The sequence below is a fragment of the Macrotis lagotis genome, chromosome 2 (assembly GCF_037893015.1).
Source record: "Macrotis lagotis isolate mMagLag1 chromosome 2, bilby.v1.9.chrom.fasta, whole genome shotgun sequence".
Taxonomy (NCBI): Eukaryota; Metazoa; Chordata; class Mammalia; order Peramelemorphia; family Peramelidae; genus Macrotis; species Macrotis lagotis.
In genome coordinates this window covers 221,405,698-221,424,661 of record NC_133659.1, presented here as the reverse complement: position 1 = coordinate 221,424,661, position 18,964 = coordinate 221,405,698, and the positions used below count along the sequence as shown (strand labels likewise).

General features: G+C 35.2%; 1 protein-coding gene across 3 annotated transcripts in view; it reads right to left on the bottom strand.

Moving 5' to 3' along the window:
• Positions 1–18,964, bottom strand: part of NPLOC4 (NPL4 homolog, ubiquitin recognition factor) — a 59,058-nt gene that overhangs the window by 30,757 nt on the left and 9,337 nt on the right. For all 3 annotated transcript variants that reach the window (XM_074224923.1, XM_074224924.1, XM_074224925.1), the window contains 7 exons: positions 17,733–17,781; positions 16,812–16,906; positions 13,417–13,540; positions 11,290–11,469; positions 9,159–9,245; positions 5,320–5,391; positions 4,353–4,479 (listed from right to left, as the gene is read on the bottom strand). In XM_074224923.1, coding sequence (XP_074081024.1) covers positions 4,353–4,479; positions 5,320–5,391; positions 9,159–9,245; positions 11,290–11,469; positions 13,417–13,540; positions 16,812–16,906; positions 17,733–17,781 — 734 coding nt within the window. The remainder of the gene's footprint in view (positions 1–4,352; positions 4,480–5,319; positions 5,392–9,158; positions 9,246–11,289; positions 11,470–13,416; positions 13,541–16,811; positions 16,907–17,732; positions 17,782–18,964) is intronic.

Below are 18,964 nucleotides of genomic sequence, written 5' to 3'. Positions count from 1 at the left end.
GTTCTACTTGTTTGAAGGGGAAGGAGGGGAGAGAATGAAATGGATTGAGATAAGGGGAAAATGGGAGGGAAGACCACATGGTTAACTAATCCAGTATTTATAATTTGAAGTGGTCAAATTTATCATTAAACAAGAAACAGAACATTGGAGGAAAAAAATCTGACCTTTGAGAATGGGAGGAAAATGGGAAATGCAACTTGAAAAATTGAAGGCTGTTAAGGAAAGCAAAATTAATCATATGGTGATACTCCAAAAGGTTCAATGAGATGAATTGTAAATTCTCCATCATGTAGAATATCAAGAAATTGAAGTCATGACAATTTATTTAATGGTGTTGTGAAGTTATCTGGAATAGACAACCCTTCAAATGTTTTTCCTAACCTTCAATTTTCAACTTTCTCAGAAACCAAATATGAGCTAAGACTCAAAAAAAAAAATCCTGAATCAATTAATCATCATTTCCCTTTATAAGATTCTACCTTAATTCACCATTTGGAGTCAAAAGTCCTCAAAAGCCTGTAATACCTATGGCAGCACAGATTTTATATACAGGTTACTAGGCTAACAAAGAGAGTTCTTAAAACATAATTCTTTTCTGACATTTTTAAGTCATACAAAAATTTGAGATTTGAAGAAGGGGTAGCAATAGAAAAACCCAATAAGCTCTGCTGTATTTGATGCGAACTTTTTCTTTGTTTAAAAAAATCCAGCTCTTTAGAAGCAAGGGAAAAGGGAGTTACTTATAAGATTGCAAAAGAAAAGGAAAGTAAAGAAAAGAAAGAAATGAGGGCCATTGAAGTATTTTTTTAATGTGCAGGAGAAACCAAAAGGCCAGAAAGAAACAAAGACAAGCAGAACAGCTTTGAAAGTCACATTGTGAATTTATTTATGCACATAAAAGGAAAAATCTTTTAACAGAGGTTCACAATTTCATGTACAATCCTCCAAAATTGTTATTTTAAGTTCTGAATAAAGAAAAGAATTTTTAAAAAAAAGAATTGGCATCAAAAGACTTGGTTTTGAATCTTCCCTTGATGGCTTCATGGGCAAGTCATTTAATATTCTGGAACCTCGGTTTCCTCAAATGAAAAACAGGAATAATACTTCTTATATTAACAACCCACAAAGGGTTGCTGTGAGGAAAACTTACAGACCAAGAAGCATTATAGAAATGTGAGATTTTTGCTATTATCTACTATAATGCTATGTTCTTTTAAGAAGCTACATCACTGAATCTGTAGCTAAACTATAATTTTAACTTGTTTTATGTGTCTCAAAAAGTAAAAGCAAAATAACCATCACCAAAAATAAATAAAACAAAAAAGAAGTAAATTTCAAAATATTTTGATAGAGCTACTTGTGACACCCAGTGAAGAGACAAAGAAATTAATTAAGGACATGAAACTCTCACTCTGGCCTTAGGAGTTACTCTCTGGTTCCATGACATAAAGCCCTGGAGTCAGGAGGACCTGGCTTCAAATTTGGCCTCAGACAGTCAATAATTAGCTAGCCTGTATGACCTTGGGAAAGTCATTGCCTTGCCAAAAAAAACCCCACAAAATGAAAAAAAAGAAAGCTTTTCCACCACTGAATGGCTCAAGCAGGAGGTATTTTGAATATGGTTAGAGAAAGGACAAACAAAATAACAAATGCTAAGGAACTTTATCCTCTTCACAATTTAAGCCACCTACAATCTACCAACCGGGATCCATCCATTCTCCCTTAGACATTTATTAAAATTAAAAAAATAAAATGCTCACTAAACAGTTTCATTTTGAATATAATACTAACGAGGACCATAATGAGAAAATTAATTCATATCAAAAAGAAAAGTACAGATCACATTATAAACACTAATCTTCTGAGGCAGATCCAACTAAAGGACCTTTCAAATTTATACTTTTAGAATTGTTAACCTAGCTCTGTCAAATGACTATCAAACAAACATCTAGTAATAATGGAATGAAGCAGTAAGAATATTGAGTTCAGTAATAATAATAGTGATAATAATAATAATAATAATAATACTCCAGTAATAAACACATAACAACATGAATAGACTTTGCAGTTTATAAAAGTTCGACATTAGGCACAATCACCCTGTGAGAAGTACTACATGTAATATGGTATCCATTCTATGAGGAAACAAAGGCTAAAACTTAAATGATTTGTCAAGAACTGAGACTCAAAACTAAGTCTCCTGACTGCAAGTCCAGCTTTTTTTTTTTGTCTCTTAAGAGGTGAAGGTATGGTTTCCAACTCAAGAAAAGTTACATTATAAATTGGTTTTTCAGACCATAGGACCTCATCTAATAGAAATAATAGAAAATAAAATATAAATGATTATTAGATTCTCAGGTTAGCTCGTAAGAGTCTATTTAGCCTATAATAGAACAGGACTGTAATTCTGATGACATGAATAAGTGCTCTGGTGAAAGGCGTAAATAGGGAAAAAAGGAAGGAAAAATATCTTTTCCTTTTCTTTGTAGCCCGAGGCAAAATTTTGAAAAAAGCCAAGTCTAGCTCTGGAATCCTCCAACCTTTCCTTACTCCTCTTCTCTGTCCCCAGTCACCCACCCCCCAAAAAAAGACTAGAAAAGGCCCTTAACGTCTAACTCCTTCTGCCTTCTCTGGATCTATCATATCCTGGCTTGATGCTCCTCATCCTTCCAAAGGGCTCTATGCTTCAAAATTTCCTACTTCCTCTCTACTCAATCAAAACTGCTATTCCCTCATGGAAGTTGAACTATGCAAGGTATAAGAACAAAGATGAACTGATTGAACTAATTCATACAAATGTGTGAATGACTGTAAGCCTCTTAGCCAATGAATGGTATTTGTATTTTTAAGACAATATTTATAAAAGTAGCTGCCCATCTAAAAGAATAATTAAGTAAACTGTGGCACATAGTAATGGAGTATTATTGCTATGTAAGAAATAACAACTATGAAGAAAATAGGGGAAGATAGGAATTGATGCACTGAAGCAGAACAGTTAAAAAAAAAACCCAATGGCAACAATATAAACAGACCAGGAAAAGAAAAACCTGAAAGCTTTTAATTCAAATGATTAAGGTTGGCCCTGAGGTGAGGCAATAATGAAAAACCCTGGGGGCCAAAAGTCATCACCACTTCAGAAGCCTCAGTTCCCTCCCCTCCTGCTAAGTGTGTTTGTTTTTGACATGTTCCTCCCTCCCCCTCATGTGAATCCTTAGGAGTTGCCTCTTAAAGAGTTCCATGTTTCTTATATTGCTTCCCAGGAGAGGTCAGCAGCGGTGTGGAAAAAAGGCATGGTAGAAACAACTGTTTGTATGAATGAGTTATTTATAAGTTTTGTATCCGTTAAGTCAAAGATTTCCTCATTCTAATTTGGATTCCATGTAAGGAGAATTAAAGTTAAATTAACTGAATTAGAATATAAGCTCTATGAAGGCAAAAATGATGTCTGTTTTCTCTGAAACTCCTGCCATAATGCCTAGCACAGTGAGTATAAAATGGGAATTCCATAAATACTGATGGATGGTTTTTGTAAATTAGGATTCCAATTCAAATTTTGATTCTTCAAAAAACAGATGGTTCTATGTATTACTCTTTTACACAGTAATATCTCAAGACTCTGTGGAAGTCATTTTGTGATACCTCTTTCAGGCCATAATCTTTTAATAACACTACCATAAATTTGCATGCACATGCACACATGTGTTTGTGTGTGCGTGCTCAAAGATACAGAGAAACTTAGATATATATATGTTATATATTCTCCAAAGCTCCCATTATGGAAATGGTGCTTCATAATGGCCACTACATTCAGCAAAACAAAAGGAGTAAGATGGATTACAGAACAAAAAATATCAGTTTTCCCTAATATGTATTTTTTTGTAGACCCCTATAAAAAAATGAGAATGCCTCTTGTCATTGGGGTGTTCAGAGGCAAATTTCAGGAGCATTGGGAAACAATAAATTACCCTTCTCCCACACAGCTGGACTTCACATTCTTGTTTGAGGGAATGGGGAGAAGTTATGTCCAGACCCAAGGGAGTCAAAAATTAATTTGCCAAAAGCAACAATCTAATGGAGAAAGCTCCAGACCATAAGAGTAGATTGGATTCCCATGTCTGCAATTAATTTTAAGGAAGACTCTGATAAGGTCATTTTTCTGTGCTGAGTCCTGTTAGACGGGCAAATAGAGAATAACTGTCTCCTCTGTTCCTCACTGGCCAATTAAAAGAAATGATATGGATCATGCCAGGTAAGTAAAATGAACTACTTAAAGATATAAGATAAATAAATTTAAAAATAGACAAACACACAAAATAGTGATATTACAAATTTGACTTTGAACCAGTTTATACCTGTAGCTACCACAGTTACAAACTTGGATCCAAAATGACCATCTGGAGAAAGTCGACATATGTTGGGATGCTTGTTCTGGAAGTTTCCTGCAGTTATACATTCTTCTGAACTCAGAAAATATGTGTCCTAGAACAGAAGAATCCAAACTAGAATACATTCCTATTTCCTTTTCATTTCAACAAAATACAATGCAAGACTGATAAATGTTAGATAAAATTCAATCACCATTTAGTAATTGTCTACATGAATAGGTAAATGCTAAGTACGCAGGAGACAAAGATGAAGAAATGGATTGAAAAAGCCCTCCAAAGGCTTTTTAACTGACATCCTTTTTAACTGAGGGGGAGATTGGGAAAGGAAGGAAAAAATGCCTCAACTACTTGGAGTGGACTCCCCCTTTTACATTCATGTCTGTTTATTTACATCTTTTTCTTCCTTCAAGATTCAATTGATCTCTCCTCAAATCTCTTGTAGTCCCTCAATGTGGAAGTCTTTTGTGGACATTTTTCTAAAGTAGAGGTTAGTTTCTTCTGTCCATATCTAATCTAATCTCTACCAGGGCTTTTAGTTCCGGCACTGTCCGACTTCACTTTTATAACTCCTGCATGAAGCACAGTCCTAATGCATAGTATTTAATGCCAAATGAATGGCATTCACTGAAACTGACTATCCAGAACTGCTAGTCTGAAAAAGCATAAGCATCTCCCATGAACACACACACAGATAAAGTGCATTTATTAAGGTTAAAATGGATCAAACATCACTAATATCAGGAGACTCAATGACTCCAACCCTAATTTATCATAGGGATTTTTCTGGAAAAATAACATGAAACTCAATGAAGGACTGTAAAATTATCTCGTCGATTCAAAATAAAACTGGTTTATTACAAATATTTCTAAAGTAAACTAGCTGATTAAGTTAGACACAGTGGAAATTTTTCACTTTACTCTGCATTTTCCTTACCTTGTTCCTGCTATATCGGACAGTACCCTTTCGGGTATCTTCTGAGACTAAATCTGTAAATATCCAGCCAACCTTAATAAAAAAGAAAAGACACATCTTTTTGGATGTCTTTTAAAAAGAGAAGAATCTTATATTAACAGTCCACAATGTTTTGGGCTTGTACCTATTTAAACCAGAAGACCTATGAATCTCACATCATAAAATTCTTTCCACATAAGCCAAGTTTCTGTCAGGAAACAATTCATTTCAGAGCGGAACTCTTCCTTGTACTATCTTGCATTATCATTTTGGACACCAAAGAATTCCTTACACAAAGTTCTCTGTATCAGAATCTATCAATGGATTCAACTCTCACATTAGAAGGCATGGAATTAATCATTTCAATTCATCCATCATTACCACACCTTCATTCATAACTCTTCTTCACTCTCCTCATTCTGAGAGTTAAATATATTCTTTTCAAACATCTTATCCTTTGCCAAAGTCTAGCAAAAGCTTGAGATGTTGTAGAAATGAAAAGGGAGGATGAAAGCAAGTGTACCCCTGTTAGGAGAAGATTTCTTCTCCTGATAGTGTCACAAAGGAGAACAAATGATTGTACTTCAACTGGGGGGCAATCAGGAGCATAAGAAAGAGACAAAGGACTGGTATATGTCAAAGTGGTTTAGAGACCCAGGGTGACTTAAGTGTGGAAGGAGAGTTATGGTTACAATCAAGGTATATATTGGGAATGCCTAATACTAAGTGTGAAGCTATCTTGAGCAGCTGCAGTGGGGCAAAAATGGTTGGGTGTGGAGCTCGAAAAGTTCCACAATACATTTTAGGGCTCGCATAAGAGGAGGGGAGTGGTTTGGGAGTGAATGGGAGACTGAGAATCTGGGCAGCAATAATAGAGTGAAAAGTGGCTGAATGTGGGACTTGAAAACCTTGGAAATGCATTTAGGTATTTGGCATGAGAGCAGGGGAGTGGCTGAGAGTGAGAACAGCTGCAGCATACTTTGAGTATGAGGAAGACATGAGTTAGGTTGTGCATGAGAGCAGAGCATCTGACCTAGTTGCTATACTCCCCATATATCTTATACTGGTATAGAGCAAGCAATAATTCAAGATTAGTTTGTCTAGTTTAAAATAGCTGAATCATTGACATCTAGGATGCCTCATTTCTTTCAAGAGTCAGCCACAAGAAGTACTAGGTGACATTAATATCAATTCTTCACCAAAACCATTCTTCCAATTCTCAAAATTAATTTTACTGAGCAGGCATGGGGGTTACCTATTTGACAAATAAAACAATAAAGCCTCATGTCCTACAGAATCAAATAGGCTGAAAGTACTTTCCCCAAAACAACCATATGAAAGGTAAATAGATCAACAGAATCATCAGCATTATTATCTCAACTTTACAGATGAGGAAACTGAGGCAGCAGTAATTGACATACCCAGGATCACGTAATTACTAAGTGATTTGGTCAGAATTTGAACTTGGATCTCTCTTTGCACTTAACCACACTTCTTTAACCCTGCTAGGAAGGAGGACAGTTTTTTTCTTCTTATGGGATTTGAGTTATAGAAAGAATTATAGGTCCAATAGCTTGATTAGCCTATTCAATCAAGGAACAGCTCCTTTTAGTCATAAAATTAGGAGAACTTGATGGATGTGGGAAAGAATGCTTCTAAATGCCAAAAATTTTATAAAGAAACAACTATTTTCAATTCTGAATCTTTAAAAATTAAATTTTCTCACAATCTTGAAGATTACATTTATTGCAAATAACAAAGACTACCAATTTCTGGCCAACTTCTACTTACATTCCTATCTAGAAGGTAAACAAATCAGAGGGAGGAAGGGAGGAAAAGAGGAAATAAGAAACTACAAGGGATATTATACCTTGAAAAATTACTCTTAACAAGGTCTAGAAATAAGTCACTTAAAATTTTCTGGATTTATATCTTTCTCAGCTAAAGCACTCCAATCATATCCACCAACTTGGGAATGGAGAGGAATTGAAGAGAAGACTTTTTCATCTCTTATAAAAAGACACACACAAATATATACAGATTGCAACCCACTATTTACCACTACTACCAACAAAGCCCAATTACTTGGGAGAACATTTAGTACCATTTACTATAGCTGATGTAATGTGGTCACCTAAGTTCATCATGACTAATTTTTGCTTACCAGGCTTTTAAAAAGATGCTCAAAAAGACTTTCAATCATTTGGAAAATTAAAAAAAAAAACCCCAAAATTATTAAGGCAAACAGACTTAGTCTAAAAGAAGTCTAGGAAACAAATAAGGAGGCTATAGTAAAGTATTCAGAAATACAACCAATAATGCAGTGGAATTCAAATTAGTCTCTCAAAATCAGGAAAAGTTTTGAATCTGGATTTGAAATTTCTTTTTTAAAAAAATGAACTATTGGAGAAAATTGGTAATAATGAAAAATAAAGTTTATGGCACAAGTTGGTTAAGTAGTAAATGAAACATTATAAAAACCCAATTAGGAATTAAAGTCTCTTTAGGAAAAGGTTTAAACACTAAAAGGTGCTATGATCATCAATTATCAATTAAATGGGTTATCTCTAATGTACTTAGCACAATATCACATTTTTAAGTGCTTGTTCCCTTTTCTCTTAATAGATTTGTAGAAGAAATTAACACAAAACATCAATTTCTCTTTCAAACAAGAGAAACCTCAAGGATTTAACATGTGGAGCCAAAAGACATTACAAAAGTCAAGTTTCTGACTCTTCTGTCAGAATCTGGAAGACAAAGATGGAACTTTGAGGAGATCCAACTCTGGCACAGAAGCTCAGGTTTGAAAATCATTATAGGTTTTCTCCCCTCTATGTACAGGAATCTAACTTCGCCTCCCAGCTGGACTGACCTAAATATATGAAGACTCCATATCTGACAAGTCCTGACATTTAAACTGTGTTAGATCACAAGCTCATAGACCTAGAAATAGAAAAAAATGGATAGGGACATCGAGTTCAACTCATTTTACAGATGAAAAAAACCTAGGTCAGAAAATGTGACTGATCCAAGGTCATGAATCAGAGTTTCGAAGTCTTATATCTTCATTCAATGCTCTCTCCACTGCACCATACTGCCTCAATTTCCAAGATGTCCTATTCGTGCATATCTTTCACATGTTTCTTCTCCCATATATCTGCAGTATTCAGCAATTTTACAAAGGTGTAGAAGATGAACATAACCAAAAGGAAAATTTTTAGCTGCTTTCATTTATGATTAGTCTAAGTAAAACAATAAGCCTTGTCTTTTGGAAATCTAAACTACAGAAAATTCAATGACAGTTGGATTGGAACTACAACCATAGAAAAAAGAAAATGGAACTTAGTTTGATTTAAATCTTTGAGAGTACTAATACCTCAAAAAATACACACAACACCTTACAAGAAAAGAGAAACCACGACAGGGAACTGTATCAGAGTAGCAATGTCAAAAGATACACTTCAGGAATATACTCCTGCCAGGGTTAGAAAGAATGGGGCTTCCTTCTAATACTCTTTAATGTAATACTTAAGAAAGGTGACCAATGACATAAAGTACAACAGCTCTGGCATTTGGATCTTTTATGCTCATAGAAATGTTCCCATTTCATTTTAAGGCCAAAAAAAAAAAGTAAAAGCTATTGGCGCCCAATAAACACAAATGAGGCTTCAAAATGTGTCAGGTCTGCAACTGACCTTGTGCAGCTGGGGAGAATTGATACCAGATGAGGTAAGTCCCCTCCTGCCTGTCATTCACCTGATACAATACCTTAACATTCCTTCCTGCAAAGACTGAGACCAGTTGACAGAAAGCTCCAATACCTTTCTCAGGCCAAGTTTGGCAGCAATCTCATCTACTACTTCAGCTTTGGGATCTTCAAGGAGTTCCAGGCTATTCTGTGTACCGATCTGTGGGGGAATTAGAAAGAGAATATGTATTGCAGACTAACCACTGGGCTGATACCCAGAATCCATGGGTATCTTCTTCACTTTCCTTTCTTATGAGCACAGAGCTGCAAATATGCTGAAAAGAATTGTCAACAAAAAGAACTCTTAAGAAACCAAATGAAAATATAAACAAACCATCTCCAACTTTCCCAGATCTGCAAAACACACAGCTTTGCTGAGAAAGATAAAGAAAAAAGCATATGAAAACAATGTTTATACTAGTTTAGATTAGGGATAAAAGCTCTTTTCGAAGTATATTATCACTGAAGACTAATGGAAGGTTTTCCTCACCTTTTCCACCCCCTGAAAATTTTTTTGGATATGAAATCCTGTTCCAAATAATGGGCATGTACAGTTCGAAGCAACTGAAGACAAGGGCAAAACTGAAGCCAATGCATGTGGTAAGACCAAAAAAGAAAACAAAACCAGATAATAGCCTGAAAAAATTTTGTGTAGTTTAAATAACTCTCAGTTTAATAGTCACTTCACCATTTAAAGGATATGAAAAGTAAATATTATGCAGGAAAGAGAGACAATATCAATCAATCCAGAAAAATTCAAAAGGACTCAACAAAATAAGGATCTTATTTCACCAGAATAGCCAGATTTAGATTTGTGACAGTGTTCTGAATATGCATTTACTCATGAAATTTATTTCCTAAAGACATACAAATTGATCAAAGAACATCAACTCTCCAATTCCCTATTAGTCAAGAAATTTACTGGAGAACTTTAATCTTCACTTAAATGCAGTTTGTAGCACACTAAGAATAAGAATAAGTACCATACTTAGCAGAACTCCCAGTGGTAAGAATGGGAAGGTAAAGTTAATCCCAAGATTGAGTTTTACTAATTAAATATATCCTTGTAAATTGGACAAATTCTATCAAACCAACAAAAGTACTGTTATGTTGGTCTGAATATCTCACATATGGAGATCATTTATACCTATAGGGCAGAGGTCAAATCAAGACTTCATTACAAATCTGGAGAAAAATATTTGTTTCATGATATGTAGCAGCATGAATTTCAACTCCTAATGAGCTCAAGGTCAACTGTTCCAATATTTAGAATGTCCAAATTAGAGACCTGATCATTCTATTCCATAAAGGGGATGTTGGACAAGCAACTTCAACTTAGAAAAAATTACAAGTAAATAATCTCAAGGCTGTTACTTTTAAAATAATGTTTTAAAACTAACAAATGGTTTATGAAAAATAGCTCCAGATAAATATTCTACAAATCTGAAGTTATCTCAAGATGGTACTACGTGATCTAAATTGAAAGAAAGTATCCAAGGCTTCTTAACTAGTGTCTCCATTGCCACCTAGTGACTCTTTTGCAAAATGATGAGTCATCATAAAAAAAATCCACAATACCCTACACTATGTTCTCAAATAAAAATACACTGCAGGATTTAATTTCAGCTTAAAAACAAATATAAATATTACCAAATAAACATGACACACGTGGCAATGAAAGACATTCCAATATTCCAATTGGTGGTCATATACATTCTGCAGTTAATACTATTCATTGACTATATTCTGTAATAAATACCACTGGCTGGATTTCCTAATTAGGAACTATGAATGAAATGCTCTAGAAAAATCAGATAAAAAGACAATATCTAACAAGAAGTTCATCTTATATTGCATCCACATGCACCTGTGTAGACCTTTGAATTCTCAGCACCCCAATATCATGAAAAGCAATGAGATCACTGGGAACAGAATTCAATATGCTACAGATGCTTTCAGCTCCACTCCAAAGTTAAATAAAATGCACATATATTTGGAAGCTTTCTCTTGTGTAAATGAAATAAGGGGGGAGGGGGCTTAATTTAAATGAGGACTTTCAGTGTGAAAATTAGAAATGCTAACTGAAAACAGCATACAAACAGCCTTGAGGAATGGTAAATGCAAGTGAAATTTGATTTCTTTTAGTTCTACAAAAAAAGATGACAAAGAATTACCAAATCTTGCAGGTTTTTATTTGTTTGTACCTGAGGGGGTTCATAAATGGCAGCAACCTCAGCCCTAATGCCAAGGGGAATGTCTTTATGCTCTGTATACCGTCCATACAAGTACCCAAAATGCTGGTTCCCAGTCTTTCTCCAGAAGTCAAGAAAACGATCAGCAACTGTGTGATTCTCGAACATGATGTTGTCTACATGTCGATATTTCTGTGAAACAAATGAACAGGTTCACCAGAATGACTTTCATTTCAAGAGATTCATGAAAGTCAATAGTATAGAAATAATTTTTCCTAGCTTAATACATTTATAACTATTTCCTATGTATTTTATTTTATGAAGAAGCATCACCAAAAATTAACACTGTTAAAAAATAAGCATCATTAATAATTAACATTGATAAAAAATAAGTATCATTAAATAAAACTAATAAATATCTGGGTCAAAATGAAGGGTTAAGAAGAATCTTTAAGTACTAAGACTGCTTTGGGGTGGCTAGGTGGCATAGTGGATAAAGCACCGGCCTTGGAGTCAGGAGTACCTGGGTTCAAATCCGGTCTCAGAAACTTAATAATTACCTAGCCGTGTGGCCTTGGGCAAGCCACTTAACCCCATTTGCCTTGCAAAAAAACCTAAAAAAAAAAAAGAGAGAAAAAGTACTAAGACTGCTTTAGGAACAGTGATAGAGATAGAACTAAAGAGACCTAAAACAGATCAATATACTTATTAAATATCTAAACCAAGATAAGAGCAATTTGGAACTATGCCCAAAGAGCAATAAAACTGTGCATACCCTTTGATCAAGCAATACCACTACAATACCACTGCATTCCAAAGAGAGCATAAAAAAAGGGAAAAAGACCCCTATGTACATAAATATTCAAAGCAACTCCTTCTGTGGTCTCAAAGAATTGGAAACTGAGGAGCTGCCCAGCCATTGGGGAATATCTGAACAAGTTACAGTATATGACTATAATGGAATATTACTGTTCTATAAGAAATCATGAGCAGGCAGAATTCAGAACAGCCTGGAAAGATTTGATGTTGAGTGAAGTGAGCAGAACCCAGAGAAAATCATACACAGTAATAACATTGTGTGATGCTAGACAGACTTAGTTCTTAGTTAGACTTTGATAAACTTAGTTCTCAGCAATAGAGTGATCAAAGACAATTCTAAAAGATGTGATGGAAAATGCCAAGCACATCCAGAGAAAGAACTATGGAGTTTAAATGCAAAACAAAGCATACTATTTTCACTTTTTTTAAATGTTTTTTTCTTTCTCTTGTTTTTTCCCTTTTGTTCTGATTCTTTTTTCACAATGACTAATATGGAAATAAGTTTAATATAATTGTGCATGTATAACCCAAGTCAGACAGTCCAATTTGGCAAGGGAAAAAAATTTGGAACTCAAAATTTCATAAAAATAAATGCTGAATGTAAAGACTAACAGACTGCCCTCTGTGGGGGGGAGGGAAGCAAGATTAGGGAAAAAATTGTAAAACTCAAAATAAATAAAATCTTTCTAAAAAATATAAATGTTGAAAACTATCTTTACATATAACTGGGGGGGGGGGGAATAAAAATACTATTAAAATTTTTTAAAAGGAAGTGGAAGGAAACCTGAGAGGCAAGTAGGGAAAACCATGAAGGACAGTACTCTATTTCAGGGTATTCTGATTAGCTTTACATTTGATTTCCATCTTTTACTATATCCTTTGAGTCCAGAAGTTTGTTCTCTAAGCTATAACACTAAAACTTACCTTTTGATAAGCATTTAAAAGCACAATTAAGAAGAGATTGTTAATTGTCTTATTTTAGAGGGAATCAAACTAGGGCTATATAGTCTGTCATTCTCTAATACAGAGTACAGTACAATGATGATATTTTAGACATTATCAAGTAAGAGAGAACACAGTACTACACTGCACAATGAAAAAGGAAAACCTGCAGTCTGTGATTCTCTCCCCTCAAAAGCCAAAATTTTATATATGTATATATATGTGTGTGTGTGTGTGTGTGTGTGTGTGTGTGTGTGTATGTAAAATGACTCCAGAATAGTCAACAAACCAATTAGTTCTCCAAATGCCTTTTTTGCTTATTGCTTATGCCAAAGAAGTACTTTTCTGACAGTCTCCTAAGACAATGTAACCACTCACCTGTCTGTTCAGTGTGATGGCACTTGGCTGGCACTTGGTACAAATGCCATTAGGCCAGGGAAGATGGCCCTCACAACCAGATTTAATCTTGCAGCTGATGTTCTCCAGAGCAACAAATTTCCCCCTAAATAAAAAGCAGCTTTAATTAAATATCAAAATGTGGCCTGGGGAGAGTAGAAAGAGATGCAAAAGAATATGTTAAATACCTTATATTTCATGAATGGAATCCTCTCTAAGGAGCTAAACATCTGGTAGACAGGAGCAGGAAGCATGTGCTAAAATTTATTCTATTACAAATAGCTAAAATTCCAGCACATTTAAAAAATGAGCTTCTGTTCATTTGGATTCAAGAGGGAAAAACCAGTTATATCGTAAAACTCTAATTTTTTATTGTTATGACCTACCCATTATCATTGATATCTATGAATATTTTCAACTGTTTGAAACCTACTTCTTTACCTACACTATATTTTCTTTTTTTGTTTGTTTGTTTTTTAGGTTTTTGCAAGGCAAACAGGGTTAAGTGGCTTGCCCAAGGCCACACAGCTAGGTAATTATTAAAGTGTCTGAGGCCGGATTTGAACCCAGGTCCTCCTGACTCCAGGGCCGGTGCTTTATCCACTGCGCCACCTAGCCACCCCAGTAAACATTATTTGAACCTGTATTTTTTTTAAGAACATGCCAGGATCCCAAAGATTAAATAAGGAAGATGTAATTATGAACTAAATAATAAAGAGACCAGTTTTGGTTAAAAAAAATATGTAGCCATGAAAATCATTACTATAGTAACCATGTTGTAAAAATAAATATAACCCGGGGCAGCTAGGTGGCGCAGTGGATGGAGCACCGGCCCTGGAGTCAGGAGGACCTGGGTTCAAATCCGGTCTCAGACACTTAATAATTACCTAGCTGTGTGGCCTTGGGCAAGCCACTTAACCCCATTGACTTGCAAAAATCTAAAAAAAAAAAGAAAGTCCTTGCTCCTTTCACCCTCTCCCACCATCTTCCCTCCTTTCTTTCCCCTAAACCCCCTTCCCCACTGTCCCCTTCCCACTCAACTTTCCTCTAGGGGAAGAGATTTCTATACCCAATTGATTGTATATGGTATTCCCTCTCTGAGCCAATTCTGTCGAGAGTAAGGCTCACTCATGCCCCCTTACCTTCCCTTTCTTCCATCCACTTCTTTTCCTAACTGTAGCTCCACAATATTCGAATCGTTTCTTCTCGACTACTTGCAATATTTTTTCTTTGACTTGGGAGTTCTGAAATTTGGCTATAATATTCCTGGCAGTTTTCATTTTGAGATCTTTTTTCAGGAGGTAAACAGTTTCTTTCAATTTCTATTTTATCCTCAGCTTCTACAATATCAGAGCAGTTTTCCTGGATAATTTCTTTTCTTTCTCTCTCTCTCTCTCTCTTGTTTGTTTCTTTGTTTCTTTCTTTCTTGCAAGGCAATGGGATAAAGTAACTTGCCCTAGGTCACACAGCTAGGTAATTATTAAGTGTCTGAGACCAAATTTGAACTCAGGTCCTCCTGACTCCAGGGCTGGTGCTTTATCTACTACGCCACCTAGCCACCCCCAAAATAGTTATTATTTTTTTTAAATTTTTTTAATGTTTTTTTTGCAAGGCAAACGGGGTTAAGTGGCTTGCCCAAGGCCACACAGCTAGGTAATTATTAAGTGTCTGAGACCGGATTTGAACTCAGGTACTCCTGCCTCCAGGGCTGGTGCTTTATCCACTACACCACCTAGCTGCCCCCATACTATATTTTCTGCTAAAAAACTGTCGCAAGGTGGTTTAATGAATTTCATTAATTATCAACTTTCTACCCTAATATTTTTTCATGAGTAACAACTGGGAAAATTAGATCTTAGTTCAGTAAAACACAAAATTCTTCTATTTGTCAAAACCAAAGTTAGAAGTAACAACCCAGAAAACAAGTGGTTCTATCACTGACTAGATCTGTTCAATCTGAACAAGTAACAATTGCCTAAGGGCAAAGTATCATAAATACACAAGTGAACATAAGGGCATTATTTTCATTTTTCATAATTAAATATCAGTCAGCATATCAGTAGCTAAGCTCTAAATGTACACTTTTAGACATAAAAGCCTATTTCCAGATAATATCACAATAAATGTATCACCTACTGTAACAGATTTTTCACCATAAAGCCATTATGGACTAAAAGATATAAATTTTAAAATGTGTATGGTCTATCAGACTGCCCCTTCCTCTAATTAATAAAAGCCTTACAAAATTCAAGTCCCATTTAATAAACCTTTCTTTCTACTTTGGTAATCTAGAATTTTACATACTGCACTGCAAGAATTAGAGTGAGATTCTATTTTCCCTCCAACTCAAGACTAAAGGCAAAGTGTTCTAAGATATCAGTGGCTTGATTGACAATGCTTTATTCACTCAATGTTGCTGATTTGAATTCAGTCATTGCCTGGTCTTACTATATTAACAAGAATGATAAAAGAACCAACTTAAATTCATTTGTTTAATATGATAGGTCTCCAGTACACAGAAGAAAACAGCACAGGCAATGTCTGAGATTGGTCAGATCAAAATGTTTTTACCCAATCCTTTCTAGTCAAAGCCATCAAATTCGATTTTGTTTATGGTTCCATTTTTTTTTCCCATTTTAATATCCACTTGGTGAGAAAAAATATTTCCAACACCAACTGCTAAAGTTCCACCATTCTCACAAGAAATTTTCTCTGTAAGAAGACTAACTTGGAAAAGAAGTAGAGCTATAGCTAGAAAAGAGGTGGTAAAGGCTGAGAAATCATGAACCAAAACCATAATGAGATGTTTCCATAGCAGAAAACTCTGGTATTTTCATCTACTACCTTTAAGCCATTAACCCCAGGAGCTTGATGAGATCATTAAAATTCTCCACTAGGATTCCCCAGTAGTCATTATTTGGGGTTTCTGATTCTCCAACAAGAAGTACAGAATCACAGATAGAGACTTGGAAAAGACCTCAGAGATCATTAATATACCCCCATGTCCCTCAAGTTCAGAAAGGTTATATGATTTGCTTAGGGTCAACCAGCTATTACAAACCTTGGAGGTAGGATTCAAAACCAGGTCTTCCTGACTCCTAAGTCCATGCCATACAGCCTCTCATAGACATTTTTACTGTTCTTCAGAACCTCCAGCACTGGTTAACTAATTACCAATCATCAACTTAATCTCTTTTTTCCCTCCTAATTTGAGCAAAACTAACTCATTTGGGGATTTCTTCCCATATGACAAATTAAATCAATCAAATATTTTTATCATTTCTATAACAATCATGAGGTGACTTCAAGTTATGCAAAAAAAAGGACATTTCTCTCTATTCCCATTAAGTGGCAATTACTATAGTCTAATTACTTACTTATCAGCCCCTCCGGTCAGTTTTCGAATGTAGGCATGGAAGGACATATGCTTCACAGGAGGTTCAAGATGGTTCAAGTAATCTTCATCAAATGGCTGCCAAAAATGCAAATATTAAGAAAGGTTGATTATGTACCTGTCTGAAAACATGCTGGTTACTGAAAAACAAGCAAACTGGATGGAACTGCTTAGAGAAAAATAACCTAGAAACATGTGCTCTCTCTATAAAACAGGCACTAATGACAGGGGAGAAAAAAGGAAAAGGAAAAATGGATGCTTCATTTTAATATACCATTCTATTCAAAAGCCCAAATTTTCTCATTATACTTATCTGCTCCACCAAGAAAGTCCGCAATTCAAGGAAGAACTTTTACAGAAAAGTGATATAAGAAATAAGATGAGCCCATCCAGAAAATCAGGGTGGTCTTGCTATAGCAATTCAGGGCTCCTGGTTACCAGTCAGCATTATTATGGAAACTCTTAATCTCAACAGGGCAAATTGGTAGAGTAGACCCAAGATTCCATGCAGAAGTAAATCAATACAATGACAAACATAAAAACTGACAAGTACAGCTTTGTGTCAGGTTTTTAAAAGGATGAGCTGGGGATTCTATTGAAAATGCTGCCTCTTTATCACAGTAAAACAAATGCTTTAACCATACATAATCCACAGAGAAGGTCACTACCATAAATAAGGACTCATCCTGTTTCTGAAAGCTCACACTGGTGGGAATATGAGGCCCAGGGCAATAAATACGTTAAGTTCTTCAAATTGCTACTACTGATCAAGGGGAGATTTAGGGAAAGTATTTAGACAGTTCTTTGAAAGCAACCATCAACCAGCACTAAAAATATATGCATATTCTCTCTCTCTCTCTCTCTCTCTCTCTCTCTCTCTCTCTCTCTCTCATAAAATTCTTACCTCGAGAGGTACACAGTGCACACATTTTCCCAAAGGACCATGTCGGCAACTAGGAAGATCACAGGCCAAAAAAATGAGCACAGATTAATTTGTTTTGCTACTGCTGCCCACTACCATTTTACCAATTAAAATAAATATGATTTAAAACATTATTATGTAGGAAGTTTCAGAAGATTAAGAGCATCTTTTTTTCTGTTTCATAATTTAAGATTTTTATTGATATCTTTTTTATTTCACCTAAATTTCCCCCCTATCCCTCTCTACTACAGGAATTATTCTTGTAACAAAGAATTTTTTTAAAAAAATTTAAAGAAAAAAATCAGCAACCAGCCATTTCCATTGGAAAAATTCAACATTATGCATATGCAGGGTTCTCCCCATCACGTCTATGTCTTCTAAAACAAAATCTCCCACTTATAACATGTCAAAGTTTTAAAAAAAAAATGCATATTCGAGTTTGAAAAGATTTCCGCTGAAGCTACAGGTAATAAAGGAAAGCTAGTATTGGATTTCTAGGAGGACACCCAAATGGATGAGGAAAGCTAATGATTACAGCTGAGACAGAAAAAAGCCAACTATAAGTAAGAATCCCACTTGTGACTGTTTAAGAAATAAAAGTTGCTAAAGCAGCATTTGAAATTTCAGTGCTTCAATGCAGCACTACATCATACTGACAGTTAAAGAGTTATATAGTACAACAGAGACAATTTCAAAAATGTTGATATGAGTGTAAACCAAGAGACTTTTGCTTAATCTTTAAAAAACAAACCCACATAATCATGTGATTTACATACACAGTCAGAGAATAAGTGATTTCTTGATCAATGAAAAATTCAACATTTGGAACACCATCCTACTTACATGCTATCAAAAATCTGTTGTTACAAATCCAAACTACAGTCATAACTTTTTGGGGGTTTTTTGTTTTTAGGTTTTTTTGCAAGGCAAATGGGGTTAAGTGGCTTGCCCAAGGCCACACAGCTAGGTAATTATTAAGTGTTTGGGATCGGATTTGAACCCAGGTACTCCTGACTCCAAGGCCAGTGCTTTATCCACTGCGCCACCTAGCCGCCCCCCCAGTCATAACTTTTTGGCAAAAAATTCAGTTCTGTCCATTTCAAACTTTTCAAGCTTCATTTGCTAAATGGCCAATGTAAGTTTTAGAGTATAGAACTTAAGTATAATCATTCTTAAGGATCAACTTAAGCTTATTCTTTCCCTTGATCATTTTT